The sequence below is a fragment of the Plecotus auritus genome (assembly GCF_963455305.1).
Source record: "Plecotus auritus genome assembly, chromosome: 7".
Lineage (NCBI taxonomy): Eukaryota > Metazoa > Chordata > Mammalia > Chiroptera > Vespertilionidae > Plecotus > Plecotus auritus.
Window position 1 is genome coordinate 171,896,465 of NC_137774.1, and position 21,227 is coordinate 171,917,691.

At 41.1% G+C, this 21,227-nt stretch overlaps 1 protein-coding gene across 2 annotated transcripts in view; it reads left to right on the forward strand.

The window, feature by feature from the left end:
- The first annotated feature begins 3,808 nt into the window (after positions 1-3,808).
- Positions 3,809-21,227, forward strand: part of NUP155 (nucleoporin 155) — a 53,397-nt gene continuing 35,978 nt past the window's right edge. The window contains exons 1-8 of one of the 2 annotated variants that reach the window (XM_080679923.1): positions 3,809-4,095; positions 7,138-7,275; positions 8,289-8,385; positions 9,116-9,186; positions 11,627-11,719; positions 14,702-14,868; positions 18,466-18,571; positions 19,610-19,683. In XM_080679923.1, coding sequence (XP_080536049.1) covers positions 3,939-4,095; positions 7,138-7,275; positions 8,289-8,385; positions 9,116-9,186; positions 11,627-11,719; positions 14,702-14,868; positions 18,466-18,571; positions 19,610-19,683 — 903 coding nt within the window. In that variant the 5' untranslated portion in view covers positions 3,809-3,938. The remainder of the gene's footprint in view (positions 4,096-7,137; positions 7,276-8,288; positions 8,386-9,115; positions 9,187-11,626; positions 11,720-14,701; positions 14,869-18,465; positions 18,572-19,609; positions 19,684-21,227) is intronic. The other variant, XM_080679924.1, reaches the window with a different exon arrangement.

Genomic DNA, 21,227 nt, shown 5'->3' on the forward strand with positions numbered 1-21,227 from the left:
TGATACTTTCTTTTCATTAAGACTTTAATTTTAGAGCAGTTTAACACTCACAGAAAATTGAACAAAAGATGTAGAGATTTCCATTATCAACATCTCCCACCATAGTGATGCCTTTGTTATAGTTGATGAACCTACATTGACATATCCTAATCACCTTAAGTACATAGGGTTCACTCACTGTGTACAAATGTATAATGACAGGTGTTCCATCACAATGGTATGATATAGAATATTTCCACCGCCCCCAAAATTGTCTGAGCTCTACCTATTCATCTCCCTTCCCCACCATCACCAAACCCCTGCTATCGGTACTATCTCCATAGTTTTGTCGTTTTAGATGTCATACAGTTGGAGTCATACATGTACTCTTTTCAGATTGGCTGCTCTCAGTAATATACATTTACAGTTCCTCCGTGTCTTTTCATGACTTCATAGCTCATTTCTTTTTAGCACTGAACAATATTCCATTGTCTGGATGTACCACAGTTTACTTATCCTTCACCTACTGAAGAACATCTTGGTTGCCTCCAAATTTTGGCAATCCTATATAATAAAAGGCTAATATGCAAATAGACCAAATGGCAGAACAACCGAACAACCAGTCACTATGACGTGCGCTGACCACTAGGAAGAGTGTGCGGAATATGGCGGGCATCGGGTGCAGCAAGATGGTGAAGCAGGTGAGCGGGAGTGCCAGACCAAGGCGAGGTGCCAGTTGCTCGGCGCCGTCAATGAGTATGAGTGGTGGCTGTCAGCCCCAATCACGCCCCACCACCGGGCTTCTCCACTTCCGCCTGCTCCTGACGGGAGATCTGGGCCAGCAGCTGCCTCTCGCATCTGCTGCCAGTGACAGCTCCACTTGCACCCGCTGCCGGTGCCAGAGCCGCTGCTCACACCCACTGCCAGTGCCAGCCCTGCTCACACCCACAGTCAGCACTGGAGCCACCGCTCACACCCGCTGCCCGTGCTCGGCACCAGTCCCAATCGCTCAGCACCATCAGCGGGTTTGAGCTGCAGCTGCTGGTCCTGATCACCCCTGAGGGTATCTCCACCTCTTCCTGCCCCTGAGGGGCGATCAGGGCAGCAGCTGCTGCTCACACCCACTGCTGCTGCTAGCCCCAATTGCTTCGTGCCTTCAGCGGGTGCGAGCGGAGCCACCATCAGCGTGTGGGAGCAGAGGCGGCAGCGGCAGCAGCAGCAGGAGCAGGTCTGCCAGCAGACAGGTGACGGCGGGCTGGAGGGGCTTGGCAGGGGCTTGGATGATGGGTCAAGACCCACCCCTGTGCCTACTGCAGCCTTGCGGCCCACAGTTCCTTTCAAGGTGCACGAATTTGTGCACTGGGCCCCTAGTTATGAATAAAGCTGCTATAAACATTTATGTGCAAGCTTTAGTGTGGACATCTTTTTAGATCCTTTGGGTGAATATAAAGGAGCAAGGTTGCTGTATCGTATGATAAGAATATGTTTAGTTTTGTAAGAAACTGGAAAACAGTCTTCCAAAGTGGCTGCACCATTTTGCATTCCCATCAGCAATGAATGAGAGTTCCTATTCCTCCACATCCTCACCAGCATTTGTTGTAGTTAGTGTTCCAGATTTTGGCCCTTGTAATAGGTATGCAGTGGCATCTCATTGCTGTTTTAATTTGCATTTCCCTGATGACATACTATGTGGAACATTTTTCACATGCTAATATGAAAAATATAATATTACTGTATGTATATCTTCTTTGTCAAAGTGTCTGTTAAAGTCTTTGGCCCATTTTTAAATCAGATTGTTTCTTATTGCTGAGTTTTAGGAGTTCTTTGTGTATTTTGGCTTGCAGTCCTTTGTCAGATGTTTTTCCAAATATTTTCTTAGTCTGTGACTTGTCTTCTCATTCTCTTGACATTGTCTTTCACAGAGCAGAAGTTTTTAATTTTAATAAAGTCTAGCTTATCAATTATTTCTTTCATGATTTTGGTGTTATATCAAAAAAGTCATCAATTTACCCAATTTCATCTACTTTTTTAAAAATACATTTAACTAAAAATTATATGCAGAATTTATCTCAAAAAGTCTCTAGAGCATTTTATGTAGGGACATTCTTTGGATCATCCACAACTAATTTGTTTTATAGTTTTGCATTTTACATTTAGGTCTGTCATCCATTTTGAGTTAATTTTTGTGAAGTGTATACAGTTTGTGCTTAGATTTTTTTTTTTTTTTTGCATGTGGATATCTGGTTGTTCTAGCACCATCTGTTGAAAAAATCCCATTGTAGCTATATACAATTTTAAACTACTATGTGCTAGAGGGGGGGGGGGGGGGGAAAGGAAACTGGAAATAATCAACCAGTGGGAATAATCATGACCATTACAGAAAAGTCACAAGAAGATGTATTTGCTTTTGATAAAAGGTAGAGGGAATAATTGCACTAGTGGAGACTTCCATATTAAACTATTTTTTTCCTGTTTGCTGAAACATCTTCATAATGAAATTGTTAAGCATACCAGGGCAACTTTAATTTTCTTGCAGCAAAGTGAATTTATTCATAAATTTGAGAAGCAGATTAGCACAGTGTTAAGAAAATGAGTTCCAGAACTAGAGATTCTGATTATGTGATCTTAGGTGAGTTACTTAGGCTTTCTGTGCTTCACCGATCTCATCTGTTCAGAGGCTGAGGGGAATTCAATAAGGATGGCTGCTTGAAAAGAGTGCTGTCGTGTAACCACCCAAGTTGCCTTTTGGATCAAATGAAGCCCACCTTGCCTCTCCTTGCTCATTTCTCGTATTTCGAATGCACAGCCCATACAACAGTCACGGCGCTGCACTTGATTGCTTTGCTGCTGTACCCCTGCACGAGGCACCTTTCCGGCGGGAATGCTGTCCGTTTGATGTTGCCGGCACTGGGGCACAATGCCGGACACAAATGAAGAATTCCGTTTCTGCCGAAGGACTGGGGGATCTCTTGGGAGCTTTGTAACTGCCCCTCCACTATGAATGAAACGATGGATTAGAACCGTCTGCTTCCTCTCTGTAATGAGAAATAATGCAAGGCAGCAGCGCCCTGAACGCAGCGGAAGATTCTACACGCACATCATTCTTTTTTAAATATATGCTTTTATTGATTTCAGAGAGAGAAATATCAATGATTAGAATCATTGATCGGCTGCCTCCTGCACGCCCCACACTGGGGACCTAGCCTGCAACCCAGGCATGTGCCCTGACCTCCGGGTTCATAGGTCCGTGCTCAACCACTGAGCCACGCATCATTCTCCACAGTAACGGGCCACAAAGTCCAATAGCAGCAACACACAAATAGAAAAGCCTAATACATTTTAATTTACGCTGAAACCCCTAAGAAATATAGTGACATTTTGGTTCCTATGTAAACTGTCTCTGACCACTTGGTACCAACTCCCGTCCACTCCGTTACTTGGAGCGCCAAAGGCATCCACGCGCACACTCTTCAGCAGCTGCAGTTGGACCCGCGAGGCCCCAGACACCCGGACCCAGCGCGTGCCAAGCCCCCGGAACCGAGCGACGAGCGCGGCCCAGCCCCTCTGCCTAGCGCCTCCGCCCCGCCCCTCCCACCCTCCTCCCATCCTCCTCCCGTCCCTCCCCTCCCCGCCCCTTCCCGGTCCTCCCTTCCTTCCCTAGACCCCCTCCTCCGCTTGCCCGCTTCCCCGCCCCATCCCCAGCGACGCTCCGCCGCAGCCTCTACCTCCCTCGCCCCGCCCCTAAGTCCCGGCGCCCTCAACGGCTTCCCGCTCCGGACGCCGCGACGGAGCCTTCGAATCCCGCCCCCGAGGAACCGGAAGTGCGTCATGCACTGGCGCCGAGGCGCTCGTTTGGCGCGCGCGCCGTCCGCCTCGGGTCTGCGCTAGGGGCTTGGGTTCTCGCTTATTTCTCCGTGGTGGTTGGCTTTTTCCGGACGCTGGTGTCCTGGCTGTCCGAGATGCCGTCTTCTCTGCTGGGCTCGGCGATGCCGGCCTCCACGTCGGCCACAGCCTTGCAGGAGGCGCTGGAAAATGCGGGGCGGCTCATCGACCGTCAGTTGCTGGAAGACCGCATGTACCCGGACCTCTCCGAGCTGCTCCTGGTGTCTGCCCCAAGTGAGTGATCGGTGCCTCTGGCGACTCTGCTTGCTCGGTCGAAAGGACTCTCGCCGGTCTCCCTAACTGGGTCCTCACCCCCAGGGCGCTGTGTGCTACACACCGAAGAGCGAAAAAGAGCCCATGTGCAGTTCCCCGCCCCCCACCCGGCCTCGCCTTCTTCATTGCACACATTGGAGGGGGCAGGAAGAAGAGCAGACGCAGAGAGGCAAAGACCCCAACCTTCACCTGCTGCTCCCTCCTCCTAAGGTTCCGCCCTAAGGCGGGGTGAGGAGGAGCGCCAGATCCAAGCCTCATCCTTGTTCATTACTCGTGTTACTTACTATTCGAATGAAACGGAAGAACACACGAAGTTCATTTGGACGTGGATCATGTTCTCTCAAAAACATGCTCTGTCATGTGTAGAGTTAGTGTAATATGAAGTGCTGGAAGGTAGTAAAAACTACCCGTGGAATAAAGGCAGAGAAATCGACCATGATGATGGGCAGGGAGGCTAAGGGCGAGCATGTGCCAACAAGGAAAGTGGCTGGAAAAAATGTTTTGTTTTTTTTAAAAATATATTGATTTTTTTTTTTACAGAGGAAGGGAGAGAGAGAGAGTTAGAAACATTGATGAGAGAGAAACATCAATCACCTGCCTCTTGCACACCCCCTACTGGGGATGTGTCCGCAACCAAGGTACATGCCCTTGACCGGAATCCAACCTGGGACCCTTGAGTCTGCAGGCCGATGCTCTATCCACTGAGCCAAACCGCCTGGGGCGGGGAAAAATGTTTTGTTTAAAAACATTTAAATCATGGCTCCTCGAGGCATGTGGAATTACATAAATGGTTAGAAAAAAAAAAGTGGCTCCTTTGTGAGGTGGAAATTAGAGAAAAGCAGAGAAGTGTAAGTAAGATAGAGACAAGATTTTTGGTGAGCAAGAACCGAGCTAAAATAACCAGGATAATCTGTGCAGTGTAAACCTAAAGGACACCTCTGGCGATTTATACGGTTTGTTAATAGAGTTAGACTTGTAATCGGAGAAAAGACAGAAAACATAGCAAAGATGGTATTTGTACCTGACTGTTACTTACCCGTGGGCCTATCCTGTAAGAATATGAGCAACTCTCCTCCTGGACAGCATTACTCACTCTGACCTCCTTAGGTTTGAAGGCAGGATATTAACAGTCCATACATTCTGGTCTTTCACCATATCTGACCCTCATGTTCCCTATTCCCCTGCCTCTTCAATCTAATCTCTTCCCCTTCTTCCATCCTCTTCTCAGCCAGTGTTCCAGTCACACTGAATTTAACCCGTTTTCCATAAGAAACCCCCTCTTTGGGGTTTTATTTTGCATGTACTTGTCATCATTTCTGGAATGTTCTTCCCTCTGTGACACACAGTTCTTCCAGACTCCCTTAAGTATCACTTTCTTGCCCCACCTGTGAGCTGGGTGGTTGGGCCTCTCCCCCTAAGAACCAGGAGGTCACAGTTTGATTTCCTGCCAGGGCTCCTGCCCAGGCTGCTGCGCTTAATCCCCAGTAGGGGACGTGCAGGAGGCAGCCGATGGATGATTCTCATCATTGATGTTTCGCTCTCTCCCTCTCCTTTCCTCTCTGAAAGCAATAAAAATATATTTTTAAAAATATATCCCTTTCTTTGTGAAGGCTTTCTTAACCATTTACATCTTCACCAGAGTTATTCCGTTCTTTGTGTCTCCACTGCCATTTAACAGGTTGCAATGTTCTATTAAATCGGTTTTAAGACTAAATGGGATGTCTAGGATTTGCTTCAGAAGATCCATTAGGGAAGGAGCAGATAGTGATGTAAATGCAATATGATTGGGCATGATATTGGTAATTGTTGAAGCTAGGTAATTAGTACATAGGAGTTGATTGCATTTTTCTCTCTAGTTGTACATATTTTTAACATTTCTAAATACATTTTAAAATTGTCTCACATGTAAGTTTCCCCAACATCTTTGTACTTTAGAGAGCCTGAAGGGGTGCCTGAGTGAAATAGTGGTCAGATTTAAATACTTTGTTCCGGACTAGGAAATACAGGCTGAAGAGGCCAACCTGCCCCCTCAGTGTCTGGCTCGTAGTGCAAGAGAAATGTTGCAGTGAGAACCCTTTGTAGAGCAGTCTGTGGTTTTGCCTCAGTAAAATATTGTTTCTGTGGTATTATTTGTACTTATCTTGTTGGTCTAGGGCAGTGGTCGGCAAACTCATTAGTCAACAGAGCCAAATATCAACAGTACAGCGATTGAAATTTCTTTTGAGAGCCAAATTTTTTAAACTTAAACTTCTTCTAATGCCGCTTCCTCAAAATAGACTCGCCCAGGCTGTGATATTTTGTGGAAGAGCCACACTCAAGGGGCCAAAGAGTCGCATGTGGCTCGAGAGCCGCAGTTTGCCAACCACGGGTCTAGGGGGAAATCCAGTGGAAAAGGGCGTGGATTATTTTAACCTCTAAATGTTTAAGTGAGAAAGGAAATAGCTATTTTTTTCTCCCAATTAATATTTTATTTGTCCACAATTGTTTGAGCTAAGAATCACAAAGATTAATTAATAATAGAAAAACACTAAAATATTGAACCAACCATTTTTTTAAATATATTTTATTGATTTTTTACAGAGAGGAAGGGAGAGGGATAGAGAGTTAGAAACATCGATGAGAGAGAAACATCGATCAGCTGCCTCCTGCACACTCCCTACTGGGGATGTGCCCGCAACCAAGGTACATGCCCTTGACTGGAATTGAACCCGGGACCCTTCAGTCTGCAGGCCGACGCTATCCACTGAGCCAAGGGGGTCAGGCCACAACCATTTTCTTATTTATGGAGTATCTGGGAAAGATAGGCTTGTTTAGTGCCCCCACCTCAACGTTGAAATTTCTCAGGGCTCCTTTGCATCAGGTTATAATTAACTTTATTCTCTCTATACTTTCAGAACCATCAGAAGCACAATTTTGTTGTAGCTTGCAATGCTTTTGTATACCTACTTGGTGCCCAAAACATGAATAATGTTAAGTAAATGCTCTATTTGTTTATCTTTTTAGATAGTCCCACTGTTTCTGGCATGTCAGATATGGATTATCCTCTACAAGGACCTGGTTTGCTGTCGGTACCCAACCTTCCAGAGATCAGTTCCATCCGAAGAGTTCCTCTCCCACCTGAACTTGTTGAACAGTTTGGACGTATCCTATTACTTTGTATTTAATGCTTAAAAACAATTTTTTAAGATGTTTTATTGATTTTTAGAGAGAGAAGATGTGGTCAAATAGCATTATTTAGAAATGATAAATTATAGGTATTTCTGTCCTGTACTATGGCTTTCATTAAACTCATTGGAAATCAGGGTATTTTATTCTAGCTATTAAAGAGTGGACAGGTCATGATTTTTTTAATCATAAATTTTGTTTAAGATTTTAATTTTTTTAAATATATTTTATTGATTTTTTTACAGAGAGGAAGGGAGAGGGATAGAGAGTTAGAAACATCAATGAGAGAGAAACATCGATCAGCTGCCTTCTGCACACCCTCTACTGGGGATGTGCCCGCAACCAAGGTACATGCCCTTGACCGGAATTGAACCTGGAACCTTTCAGTCCACAGGCCAACGCTCTATCCACTGAGCCAAACCGGTTAGGGCTTTAATTTTTTTTTATATATATATTTTATTGATTTTTTTTTTTTTTTTTTTTTTTTTTACAGAGAGGAAGGGAGAGGGATAGAGAGCTAGAAACATCAATGAGAGAGAGAGATCAATCAGCCGCCTCCTGCACACTCCCCACTGGGTATGTGCCCGCAACAAGGCACATGCCCCTGACCGGAATCGAACCCGGGACCCTTGAGTCCGCAGGCTGACTAGCCACTGAGCCAAACCGGGCAGGGCTAAGATTTTAATTTTTTTAAAAATACGTTTTTATGGATTTCAGAGAGAGGAGGGGAAAGGGAGAGATATAAACATCAGTGATGAGAGACATTCATTGATTAGTTACCTCCTGCACGCCCCCGACTGGGATCAAACCTGCAACCATGGCATGTGCCCTGACCTAGGAATTGAACAGTGACCTTCTGGCCAAGGGTTGACATTCCACCACTGAGCCACACTGGCAATCATACATTTTATATCAAAGTCTTTTGAAACAAGTTTAAAATAGAAATATATAAGATTGAAATATTTTTCCCTTACATCCACACAACTCAGATATGCAGTGTAACTGCATGATGGGTGTGTTTCCTCCTATCAGCAGAGCTTGGCTCACAATTGACAGTGACATATTCATGTGGAACTATGAAGATGGGTATGTATTTAAGGCTGGCATGCTTTAGCATGATTAGAATTTAGATTATCTTATTGCACCTCGTGTTCTTATTAGACCTTGCCTGACGTATGTTTCATTCATCTAACATCTGGGTCAGTGCTCCTCAGTGTGCGTCCCACCACCTGGGGGTAGGGTTAGAGTAGGGACTGGTACAGCCGTTCTGGATGAGGTTGCGAGTTCATTTGTAACAAGCTCTGTGACGCTGTCCGAGGAGGTGCCACTCTGAGCAGCAGGGGTCTAGGTCCCGAGCTCTTTGTCCTACAATAAAGATTGTCTATCGATACTTCTTTGAAAGATGGTTTGACATTTTTAAAGACTTATGTTTTTCTTGCATTTCTACAGAATGGGAGACTGTTGATTTATAGAAATGACTTTTATGATTCCGTGCTTGACCTTAAATTAAATGTATGTAATAGAGTCTGAGTGAAGGCCCAAGGCATTTTTGCTTAAAGTTTGTTGATCTAGTGATCTCACTCATGGCTTGTTGGCCCTCTCGACACGCTTGTCTCTGTCCCCACAGTAGATTGCTGTTAAGAGACCTACAACTTGGGTGGAATGTTTTGGAATGGGGAAATCCATTCCTGTTTTCCTGGTTTATGTGTAGCCTTAGGCAGGCCTCTGTGCCTGGGTCTTGGAAGTGAAACAGTTTGTTTGCTCACTTATTTTCCATTATGTTTTGTATAACATGTTTTTCTTCAACTATTGACAGCGGAGACCTTGCCTATTTTGATGGACTTAGTGAAACTATTCTTGCTGTGGGGCTTGTGAAACCAAAAGCTGGTAAGAAATAAAGAACAAGGATTAAAGTTATGACTTCAAATACTTTAGGATTAAATGACAACATGTTTTAAGTCGGTGAATTTCCTATTGAAATTTTTTCCGAATTGCTTATCTTCTCTCTCTCTCTCTCTCTCTCTCTCTCTCTCTCTCTCTCTCTCTATATATATATATATATATATATATATGCCTATTATGCAAAGTGTCCCCTCAGGAGTTCTGACTGGGAGTTCGATCGCTCCCTATGGTGTGCGCAGACCACCAGGGAGTGGTGCGGAACGAAGGGAGGCCCTAGACAACAGCCGGGAAAGGGAGGCCCCAGCCGGCAGCCGCTAGAAACCCTACCTCTGCATGAATTTCAGGCACTGGGCCTGTAGTTAGAAATAAAGTAATTAGGAATAGTTAACGGTTTACTTACTTTATGATAGCGTAAATGAGTCTGCTTCTAAAATTATTATAGTTCTTGACTTTTACCTTGCTTACCATTTGTTACTTTTGATGTACCTGAAGTTTTTTGCATTGTACATTTTTCATCACTTACTATAAAAACCATTTTTGTCTCTGCATTTCTCTAGTATTGGTAGCCCAGAAAAGTGAGAACAGAGTTCAGAATAAATCTTAGATAATTCACAAGCATTGTTTAACTTACAGTTTTAATCTCATTATGCCAGATCTTTTCTCAGAGCTACTGCCACGCAGAATTGATTGATTGAAACTTAACATGCATCTCTTGAATGCACCCTCCTATAATAGGAATAATAGACAAAATTCACTTGTTTGCAAGGCCTAAATAAAACTGTTTTAAGGTCACAGATGTTTTGAGATTACAGTAATTCACCTAAGAACAAATGCAGTTTTATGCACTCTTTAGATGATTACTTTGGAAATGTATTTTCTTTACATAGAACTCAAAAGCATTCTTTACCCGATGTGTGTATCTCTGAATTTAAAAATTCATTGATATAAATGTCAATAGCTGTTCCTGCCCCCTATTTAATAAACATCAGTTGTCCATCTCAAATATATAGTAAAATTTTGTTTTACTTAAATGTAAATTTCATCGCAAAATTAAAATTAATGATGTAGTCTGATTTGGCAGCAGTGGTTTCATCTTTGATAATTAAACAATTCTGACTTTGCTGTCAATAAATCCTGAAAATTCTGACACTCAAACATATGTTTAAGTCATTAACTTTGAGGTCATTAAAGAAGAACGTAGGACTTCTGTGCCTTCAGCTTCATGGTCTTGAATCTTGATACACAAAACTGGCTTTTAAGCCCCTTGATATTCATTAGTGAAAGTAAAACCAAGTCATGATGTTAGCTTTATTGTATTTTATATGACATTTAACCTCCTTAGGTAGGCCAAATGCATAAGTATAAAGAGATGTCCATAATCATAACCTAAGATATTATTTCATTTTACTCCTATCAGTGAGACGCTATTTTTGGACTTCATAACATAATTACAGTGACACTTATGCATAGCATCTCATGCCATGCCACACTTCTCAAGTTAAACAGTACCTTAGCAAGCATTAACAAAAAAAATTTGTACTTAGGAATGTCCTCTGTGTTACTGTAAATTATCTTGTTTTGATATATAAACTCATTTGGGAAATTCATTGACATATAAGCTCATTTCTCTTTCTATGAATTTGACTACTCCAGGTACCTGATATAAGTGGAAATATATACTATTGTCTTTTTGCCACTGATTTATTTCACTTAGCATGATGCCTTCAAGGTTTATCCCTGTTGTAGTATGCCAGAATTTCTTTTTTGTTTTTAATATATTTTATTGTTTTTTTTACAGAGAGGGAGGGAGAGGGAGAGGAAGAGGGATAGAGAGCTAGAAACATCTATGAGAGAGAAACATCGATCAGCTGCCTCCTGCACACCTCCTACTGGGGATGTGCCCGCAACCAAGGTACATACCTTGACCGGAATCAAACCTGGGACCTTTCAGTCCGCAGGCAAATGCTCTATCCACTGAGCCAAACCAGTTAGGGACAGAATTTCCTTTTTTAAAAGGCAGAATAATACTCTATTGTATGTATATACCACGTTTTGTTTATCAGTTCATCTGTTGTTGGACACTTGGGTGGATTCCACCTTTTGGGTGCTGTGAATTATGATGCTATAAATGTGGGCATACAAATAGAAATCTTTATATATTAATAAATCTAAACTATTTTTTAATATAACTGGTTTTAAATGGCATTAAATACTGAAATGTTTATTTACAAAGGTTCTTTTTTGCTATTTACTTTTTTAAATGGTCATAGTAATATTTTAACAACAAAATGAACTAAATTAGGTTCAGACTTTTCATATACTATTTAATTACTAGCTTATTGTGATGGCAAAACCTCATTCAATACATGCTTCAATACTGGATTTGGGGGAGAATAATCCCAAACCCATGTCTGCTTTGTCATAGGCATCTTCCAGCCTCATATACGACACCTCCTGGTGTTGGCGACCCCTGTGGATATAGTGATTCTTGGACTCAGCTATGCTAACTTGCAAACAGGTATAGCACCCCACATATTGTGTTTTTAAAGTAAAAATATGTTGGTGGATTTAATGTTATCATTAAAAACCAATTCACTAATATAATTTTCTGTGCTATTTGCTAACAGAAAAATCATATTTCCCTGTAGATATGGTATATTTCAGGATAGTAGCTCTACAAAGTGTTTTGGATGTATTTACCATATTAATGTGCACATTTTAAATATACAATATAAACGAAAGGCAATAGGAGAAGAATAGTCTATGCTAGTGAGATTTTCAATAGTGTCTTCAACATCTTTATTTCTGATTTATTGAATGGCCATTTTTACATGGAACAATGAAATATGCATTATTCTTTACCTTGAGGTAAGAAGTTCTCAATTTATTACAAACTCATTCAGTGGTTTCTTTTTCATTGTTTTGGGTAAAACAATGTTGAATCAGTGACTCAAATTAATTATTATTACTGCCACATTCTTAGACTCTTTTCCAAAATGTAATAATTGGTTTAGTTTTTTTATTGATGTGTTATAATGCTATGTATTATAATTATATGCTATAGGTTGTTTCACTTGAATCATTGTATCAGATTTTTTATAGTGATTTAAAAATATATGTTATAGAAGCTTTTAAGCATATCAGTAAGAATGCAGTAAATATTTCAGTTCTAAAGATAATTCAGTGACTATTTTCTTTTTTTTTGATACTATTTTTTTTGTTATTATTGTTTTTATTTAATAAAATCTTTATTTTTCAGATTATTACAATTGTTCCTCTTTTTTTCCCCCATAGCTCCCCTCCACCCGGTTCCCACCCCACCCTCTGCCCTTACCTCCCCCCCACTGTCCTCATCCATAGGTATACGCTTTTTGTCCAGTCTCTTCCCGCACCTCCCACACACCTTTCCCCCCGAGAATTGTCAGTCCACTCCCTTTCTATGCCCCTGATTCTATTATATTCACCAGTTTATTCTGTTCATCAGATTTTTTATTCACTTGATTTTTAGATTCACTTGTTGATAGATATGTATTTGTTGTTCATAATTTTTCTCTTTTTTCTTCTTCCTCTTCTTTAAGAATACCTTTCAGCATTTCATATAATACTGGTTTGGTGGTGATGAACTCCTTCAGCTTTTTCTTATCTGTGAAGCTCTTTATCTGCTCTTCAATTCTGAATGATAGCTTTGCTGGGTAGAGTAATCTTGGTTGTAGGTTCTTGCTATTCATCACATTGAAAATTTCTTGCCACTCCCGTCTGGCCTGCATAGTTTCTGTTGAGAAATCAGCTGACAGTCGTATGGGTGCTCCCTTGTAGGTAACTAACTGTTTTTCTCTTGCTGCTTTTAATATTCTCTCTTTGTCTTTTGCTCTTGGCATTTTAATTATGATGTGTCTTGGTGTGGTCCTCTTTGGATTCCTTTTGTTTGGGGTTCTGTGTGCTTCCTGGACTTGTATGTCTATTTCTTTCACCAGGTGGGGGAAGTTTGGGGTCATTATTTCTTCAAATCGGTTTTCAGTATCTTGCTCTCTCTCTTCTTCTGGCACCCCCATAATTAGGATGTTGGTACACTTGAGGTTGTCCCAGAGGCTCCTTATACTATCTTCAAGTTTTTGGATTCTTTTTGCCTTTCCGGTTGAGTGTTTTTTGTTCTTTGTATTTCAAATCTTTGACTTGATTCTTGCGGTTCTCTAGTCTGCTGTTGGGTCTCTGTATAATATTTTTTTTATTTCAGTCAGTGTATGCTTAATTTCTAGTTGGTCCTTTTTCATATCCTCGAGGGTCTCGCTAAATTATCGGCCTTTTCTAGGAAATTCTTGAAAAACCTTATAACCGTGATTTTGAACTCTATATCCAGTCATTTGCTCTCCTCCATTTCTTTCAATTGTGACCTCTTTCTTTGTCTCCGCAATTTCATTGCTTCCCTGAGTTGGTAGAGTAGCTTTGTGTGGTAGGTGTCCTATAGGGCCCAGTGGCTCAGCCTCCCCCAGTTACCTGAGGTGGACACTTTTGGTGCACCCCTGTTGTGGACTGTGTGCACAGCCTTGTTGTAGTTAAGTCTTGATTGTTGTTGGTATCACTGGGAGGAATTGACCTCCAGGCCTATTGGCTGTGAGGATCAGCTGTGTCTACGCTGGGAGAACTTCTGTGCTGGAGACACCCTTATGAGACAAGACTTGCAAAATTGCAAAAGCCTCTGTGCTCAGCTTGGATGGGGCAGAGTCTCAGGGCTGAGCAGACAGCCTTGGCTTCCCGTCAGCCCTGCCCTATGAGGCCCCTGGGTCTCAGTGTCCCATGGTAATCGCTGTAAGCACCTCTGAGAGAAAGCCGCCCTCGAGTTTCGCCCGCTGCCAGACAGTCCAGTTTCTCCCCGAATGATTCTGGGTTCCCAGAAACTCGCCTGGAACTGGAGTTCAGCGCAGTCGGGAGCTTCTGTCTCCCTCCCGCTTTAGAAAGCCAGCTGCACACTCAGCCGCCCGTGCACTCAGCAGTCAGTCCTCTCTGTGCTCGTGTGCCTCCGGACCTCTGCCTTCCGCAGCTCCCATGAGTCTCAGGGTGCTTTATCTATTCCTCACAGTCCAGATTCCCCCCGAATGAATCTGGGTTCCCAGAGTCTCGCCCGGAACTGGAGTTCAGCGCAGTCGGGAGCTTCCATCTCCCTCCCGCTTGGGAAAGCCAGCCACGCACTGAGCTGTCCATGCACTCAGCCACCCGTCCTCTCCATGCGCGCACATCTCAGTACTTCAGCCTTTTGCAGCTCTTCTGAGTCTCAATGTGCTTTCCTCTTTCCTTCTAGTTGTAGAATTTCCACTCAGCCAACCTTCCTGTGGTTCTGGATGGTGTCCATTTTGTCTTTTAGTTGTAGTTTTGATATTGTGCGAGGCAGCAGTTTGGGTGTTTACCTGTGCCGCCATCTTGGTTTCTCTCTCTCAGTGACTATTTTCAAACAACTAAAAAGTGGATAAACTGATTCCTGTATTTTTTTCTTTTAAAAATATAGGTCCTGGAGTTCTTAATGATAGTATGTGTGGTGGAATGCAGTTGCTTCCAGATCCTTTGTATTCTCTTCCCACTGATAATACTTACCTTTTAACAATAACTTCCACTGATAACGGCAGAATTTTCTTGGCTGGAAAGGATGGCTGTTTATATGAAGTAGCATACCAGGTAAGTCTGGCATTCATAAACATTTTTTTTCTCCCTTTTGATGAAGTAGGGGTGGATTTTGTTTTTAATTTGTAATTATATAAGAACATTAATATATTCTTATAGAAAGTATTCAACCATACAGTTAAAGCCATGGTCTTGCATGACTACAACACGCCTACAAAACCCAGTCCTCTTTCCAGAGGTAAAACCATGATGATCAGTTCTGAGTATGTCTGTTTAGAACATGATATAAGTATCTATAAATATCTAGGCCAGATTATTATGATCTATGAATGCATAATAATCTGGCCACTCAGTGTATGTGTGTATGTGTATGTATGTGTGTGTATATATATATATATTTTTTTTATATTTATATATATATATAAACATGTATTTTTACATATATTTTATACATATATATATATATATGTATATATATATATATATATGTATATATGTGTATATTAGAAGCCTGGTACATGAATTCATGCATGGGTAGGGTCCAGCCAGCCTGGCCAGTGGGAGGGGACATGGGCGGTTGGCCGGCTTGCCTGCTGGTCGAACTCCTGGTCAAGGGGACAATTTGCATATTAGCCTTTTATTATATAGAATATACACTGAGTGGCCAGATTATTATGCGTTCAGAGATCATAATAATCTGGCCACTCAGTGTATATGTATTCATGGGTATATACACATATAAAAATAGTCTATTTTTGTGTGTATATGTTTTTACTTGAATTGTTTTGTTACATAATTGGCTTTTCACTTAAATATGTCTTAAAAGTCTTGTTGGTGTCTGGTGGATAGATGCATGTTATGTTTGGTGATTGCTGCATAGTTATCCATGAAACAAACTGTTATATATGGTTTACTTAATTGCTTCCGTGAAGGATGTCTAGATGTTCCGCTTTTCTTTTCACAAAGCTATAGTAAGTGTTCTTTTGTAGGTCTCCTTGTGCACAAGTAGATTTTTATGTGTAGAATCTTAGAATTCTAGTAGTTTTGATTATGATGTATTTTCATTTAAAATTGTATTTAAGCCCTTACCGGTTTGGCTCAGTGGATGGAGCGTCGGCCTGCGGACTGAAGGGTCCCAGGTTCGATTCCGGTCAAGGGCATGTACCTTGGTTGCGGGCACATCCCCAGTTGGAGGTGTGCAGGAGGCAGCTGGTCGATGTTTCTCTCTCATCGATGTTTCTGGCTCTCTTTCCCTCTCCCTTCGTCTCTGTGAAAAATCAATAAAATATTAAAAAATAAAATAAAATTGTATTTAATATTTTCATATTGCCCTATTAAAATTTTAGACATCTATGAATGTATTCCCCCTTCACCCATTCTCACTAACACTGGTATTGTCCAACAATTTTGGCCAATCTAATGGAGGGAAATTATTTTTTTATGACTGAGATTATCAAAACTTTTCATGTATTTATTGGTCATTTATCTTTTCTCTATTTTGAAATGCCTTTTTGTGTCCTTTTCTCGTTCATCTCCCTACTGTTGCCTTTTGCAGAAGATAAACCTTAGAAAACTGATAAAGTAATATTTTCAATCTAATTAGTTAGAACCCAGGTCAGGTGTGTTGTTTTTTTTTTAATTATTATTTTTTTATTTTTTTATTTTTATACATATGTGTCCTTATTCCCCCATTACCCCTCACCCCCCACTCATGCCGCACCCACCTGTTGTCTGTGTCCATTGATTAGGCTCATATGCATGCACACAAGTCCCTTGGTTGATCTCTCCCCCTTACTCCCACCGACCCCCTCCTTCCCTGAGGTTTGAGGTTCTGATCGACGTTTCTCAGTCTCTGGTTCTGTTCTTGTTCATCAGTCTATGCCGTTCATTATATTCCACAAATGAGTGAGATCATGTGATATTTATCTTTCTCTGCCTGGCTTATTTCACTTAACATAATGCTCTCCATCTCCATCCATGTTGTTGCAAATGGTAGGAACTCTTTCTTTTTTACCGCAGCGTAGTATTCCATTGTGTAGATGTACCACAGTTTTTTAATCCACTCATCTGCTTATGGGCACTTAGGCTGTTTCCAAATCTTAGCTATGGTGAATTGTGCTGCTATGAACATTGGGGTGCATATATCCTTTCTGATTCGTGTTTCTAGTTTCTTGGGATATATTCCTAGACGTGGGATCACTGGGTCAAATGGGAGTTCCATTTTTAGGTTTTTGAGGAAACTCCATACTGTTCTCTACAGTGGCTGCACCAGTCTGCATTCCCACCAGCAGTGCAAAAGAGTTCCTTTTTCTCCACATCCTCACCAGCACTTGTTGTTGACTTGTTGATAATAGCCATTCTGACAGGTGTGAGATGGTACTGCATTGTTGTTTTGATTTGCATCTCTCTGATGATTAGTGACTTTGAGCAGGTTTTCATATGTCTCTTGGCCTTCCTTCTGTCTTCTTTTGAAAAGTGTCTATTTAGAGCAGTTGCCCATTTTTTGATTGGGTTGTTTATCTTCTTTTTGTTAAGTTGTGTGAGTTCTCTGTAAATGTTGGAGATTAAACCCTTATCGGTAATGACATTGGCAAATATGTTCTCCCATGCAGTGGGCTTTCTTGTTTTTTTTGTTTTGTTTTGTTTTTTTTAAATATATTTTATTGATATTTTACAGAGAGGAAGGGAGAGGGATAGAGAGCTAGAAACATCGATGAGAGAGAAACATCGATCAGCTGCCTCCTGCACACCCCCCACCGGGGATGCGCCCGAAACCAAGGTACATGCCCTTGACCGGAATGGAACCCGGGACCCTCCAGTCCGCAGGCCGATGCTCTATCCATTGAGCCAAACCGGTTTCGGCGGGCTTTCTTGTTTTATTGATGGTTTCCTTTGCTGTGCAAAAGCTTTTTATTTTGATGTAGTCCCATTTGTTTATTTTCTCTTTAGTTTCCATTGCCCTAGGGGCAGTATCAGTGAAGAAGTTCCTTCGGCATATGTCTGAGATTTTTCTGCCTGTGGATTCCTGTAGTATTTTTATGGTTTCCCGTCTTAAGTTTAAGTCCTGTATCCATTTTGAGTTTATTTTTGTGTATGGTGAAAGTTGGTGGTCTAGTTTCATTTTTTTCCATGTATCTAGGTGTGTTTTTAATATTACATTGTACCTCTTTCTTGCCCAGTTTCTCTTGGCTTTGTTCATTACCAGGAAATGGTTTTGTATGGCAAAACTCCATCATTGAAAAGTAGATTATAGATTATGATGGTGGTGGCTGCTCTTGTTAAAATTTCCTTTTAGCAGAAGTGGGATAAGATGATATCAACCCTGTGTATTTGGGCACTTATAAACTCTGCTTATTGTGTTCCTTATACTTTCAAATAGTTTTTAAGAGAATTAAAATGTGCGTTCACTAGCATAGCACTATGGAGGTTTCTGGAATAGACATCGATTTCATTGAGGGCAGTAATTTAGTTATAGCTAACTACACTTTCAATTTTTAATTACAGGACTAAACTCAGTGCTACTTTTGGGTAGTATGTCTTCATTTGCAATTATTGGTATTTCACTAAGATCTGAGGTTTTTTGTAAACGTGGGTGTACAATTGATGGAGGTATCTACATTTATGAGTCTTCTCTCAATTTTTTCTTTTAAGGCAGAAGCAGGTTGGTTTAGCCAAAGATGTAGGAAAATCAACCACTCAAAGAGCTCACTTTCTTTTCTTGTTCCTTCATTGCTACAATTCACATTCTCAGAAGATGGTAAGTAGAAAACAAATAAATTTGTCAAAAACTTTTAACAGATTGGTGACTTAACATTTTCTTGAGAAATTCTCATTCTTAATTGAAAGTTTGTCTTATTAAATACATTTCTTATATATCCATGAGATCTCTTTTTTTTAATCCTCACCTGAGAATCTGTTTTTATTGGTGTTTAGAAGGAGAGAAAGGGGAGGGGGGAGAGAGAGAGAGAGAAATATTGATCAGTTGCCTCCCATATGCACCCCAACCAGGAATCGACTGGGTATTAAACTCGAAACCTAGGTATATGCCCTGAACAGTAAACAAACCCTCAACCTTTTGGTGTAGGGGACGATGCTCCTGCCAACTGAGCCACTGGCCCAGGCTTCATAAGGTCTCTTAAAGGAAGAGGGGATTATAAAACATAGAAACACTGTGAGTGCATTCCCAAGTTCCTGGAACGTAGCATCACGGAACATGTGTCTAAAACAGTTGTACCTAAGCTGTTAAAAGCAAAGCATGTGGGTGTTTGTGTGAGAGCTAGACAATCATACATCTAATACGTGTTTTGCCTGGTCTAAAACAAGTTCCCAGCACAAAATTAATATAAATGAGCTTTTAATAAAAAGAGAGGCCAGCGAAATAATTTTAAAATGCTTCAGTGAAATAAGGTAAATTAAAAAGTTTTTATGACTAAAATAAATTATTGCCCTTCACACAGTGAATCATTAAATTAAACTGGCAGTTTCTTGATGGAATGGACTGAGGAATAATAAGTATTTCATGTGTTCCTAGCATATTGCAAACACTCATTAAATGTTGGTTAAATGAAGAAATAACAGAACTTGTTTTGGGTTTGTTTTAACATTTATTTAGACAGAACAACTTATTTTTCATGCTCTTAACCCAGTCACAGTATTTGATGTCTGCTTTTACAAAGCAAAGCAAGAGGAAAGCCTCTGAATGTAAAGTTCTAATTTGACAATTTTAATTTAAGTGGCTACTTACTGTATTTGATGTGTTAATCTTGGAGGTTTTTTTTGTGTGTGTGTCTTTCAGATCCTATTGTTCAAATTGAAATTGATAATTCTAGAAACATTTTATATACACGATCTGAGAAAGGAGTAATACAGGTAAATGTTAATATTATACTACCATTTAAGGTGGGAATAAGCCTCCCTTTTTTGTTTTGTTTATTAATTTTTAGAGAGAGAGAGAGAAACATTGATTTGTTGTTCCACTTATTTATGCATTCATTGGTTGCTTCTTGTATGTGCCCTGACTGGAGATCCAACCCGCAACCTTGGTGTATCAGGACGACACTAACCAACTGAACTACCCGGCCAGGGCCTAGCATCCCTGTTTTTAAAGAAGATGATTTAGTCGCTCTTTAGACTTTTCCTATGAACTGTGTGATTTTAAAGAAAAAAAAGTCCAGACCACTTTTAGGGCCCCCTTTTTATGAATTTTCAAATCTGTGAATGTTTCCAAGCCTATATGAAGTACCAGAATTAAAGGGTCCCTAAAAGGGAAAAGTCTATTTAATAAAGTTGTAAAAAACAACCCTGACGTACAAAATAGAAACAGGGGTATGGGTACAGCTGTCAGAGGGGCAGGGGGTGGGATAGATGAAAGACGAAGAAGGGATTAGCCAAAGAACATTTATGCATAACCCGTGGGCACAGACAACTGTGTGGTGATGGACAGAGGGAAGTGCAAAGGGCGGAAATGTGGGACATTTGCAATAGTGTCAACAGCACAAATTTGAAAAATTGATTTCACCAATTACCATTCTGAAATGTGTATAGTTACAGGGGTGGGCAAACTTTTTGACTCAAGGGCCACAATGGGTTCTTAAACTGGACCGGAGGGCCGGAACAAAAGCATGGATGGAGTGTTTGTGTGAACTAATATAAATTCAAAGTAAAGGAGCGGAGAGGAGAGCAAGAGAATTCTCCGCTCTTTCGGCTCCACGGGCCGGATAGAACAGCCAAACGGGCCGGATCCGGCCCGCGGGCCGTAGTTTGCCCACGGCTGGTATAGTACTAGGTTAGAACCTTGTTAACCCTTTTTTAAATGCACTTACATGAACAAATACTCAAGTTGTTGGGTTTTTAGAAACTATACCTGACATGACTTTTTTTTATCAATTATATTACACATTCAAGTTAGCTTTTAAGCCCACATTTTAAGTAGTGGAGGAAGAAATAAACCATATTCCAGGGTAAAACCTCCTAAAAGAAGATAAAAAAAGAGAATTGTGAACACACATGCTTGCAAACAAACATTAGTCGTGATATCCCTAGCAACAAGTCACTGGATTTTTCTGTCAGTGCGCATGTCAGCTGCCAAAGAATAGATGTAACCGCACGCTGGCAGGGGCCAGCCGGATTCTGCTAGAAGTGTAGTATTTAATGTCACATTTCAATCTGTGGTCCCAGCTGGCTGGGGCTCAGTCAGCCACCGCAGAGGCCTGAAAAACAAAACACACAAAAAAGGAAAAAAACATGGTGCCCGCTTTGTCTGTGAATAGTGAATGTAAAAGAAGAAAGGGAAAACGGAAAGCTTCTTCTATCACAGGTGTGAGCTGCCATGATACGGGAAGAACATTCCATGAAATACGTTTTAAAACCTATCTGAGAGGCTTGAAAAGCCGATTTAATGGTTTCAGGACAAG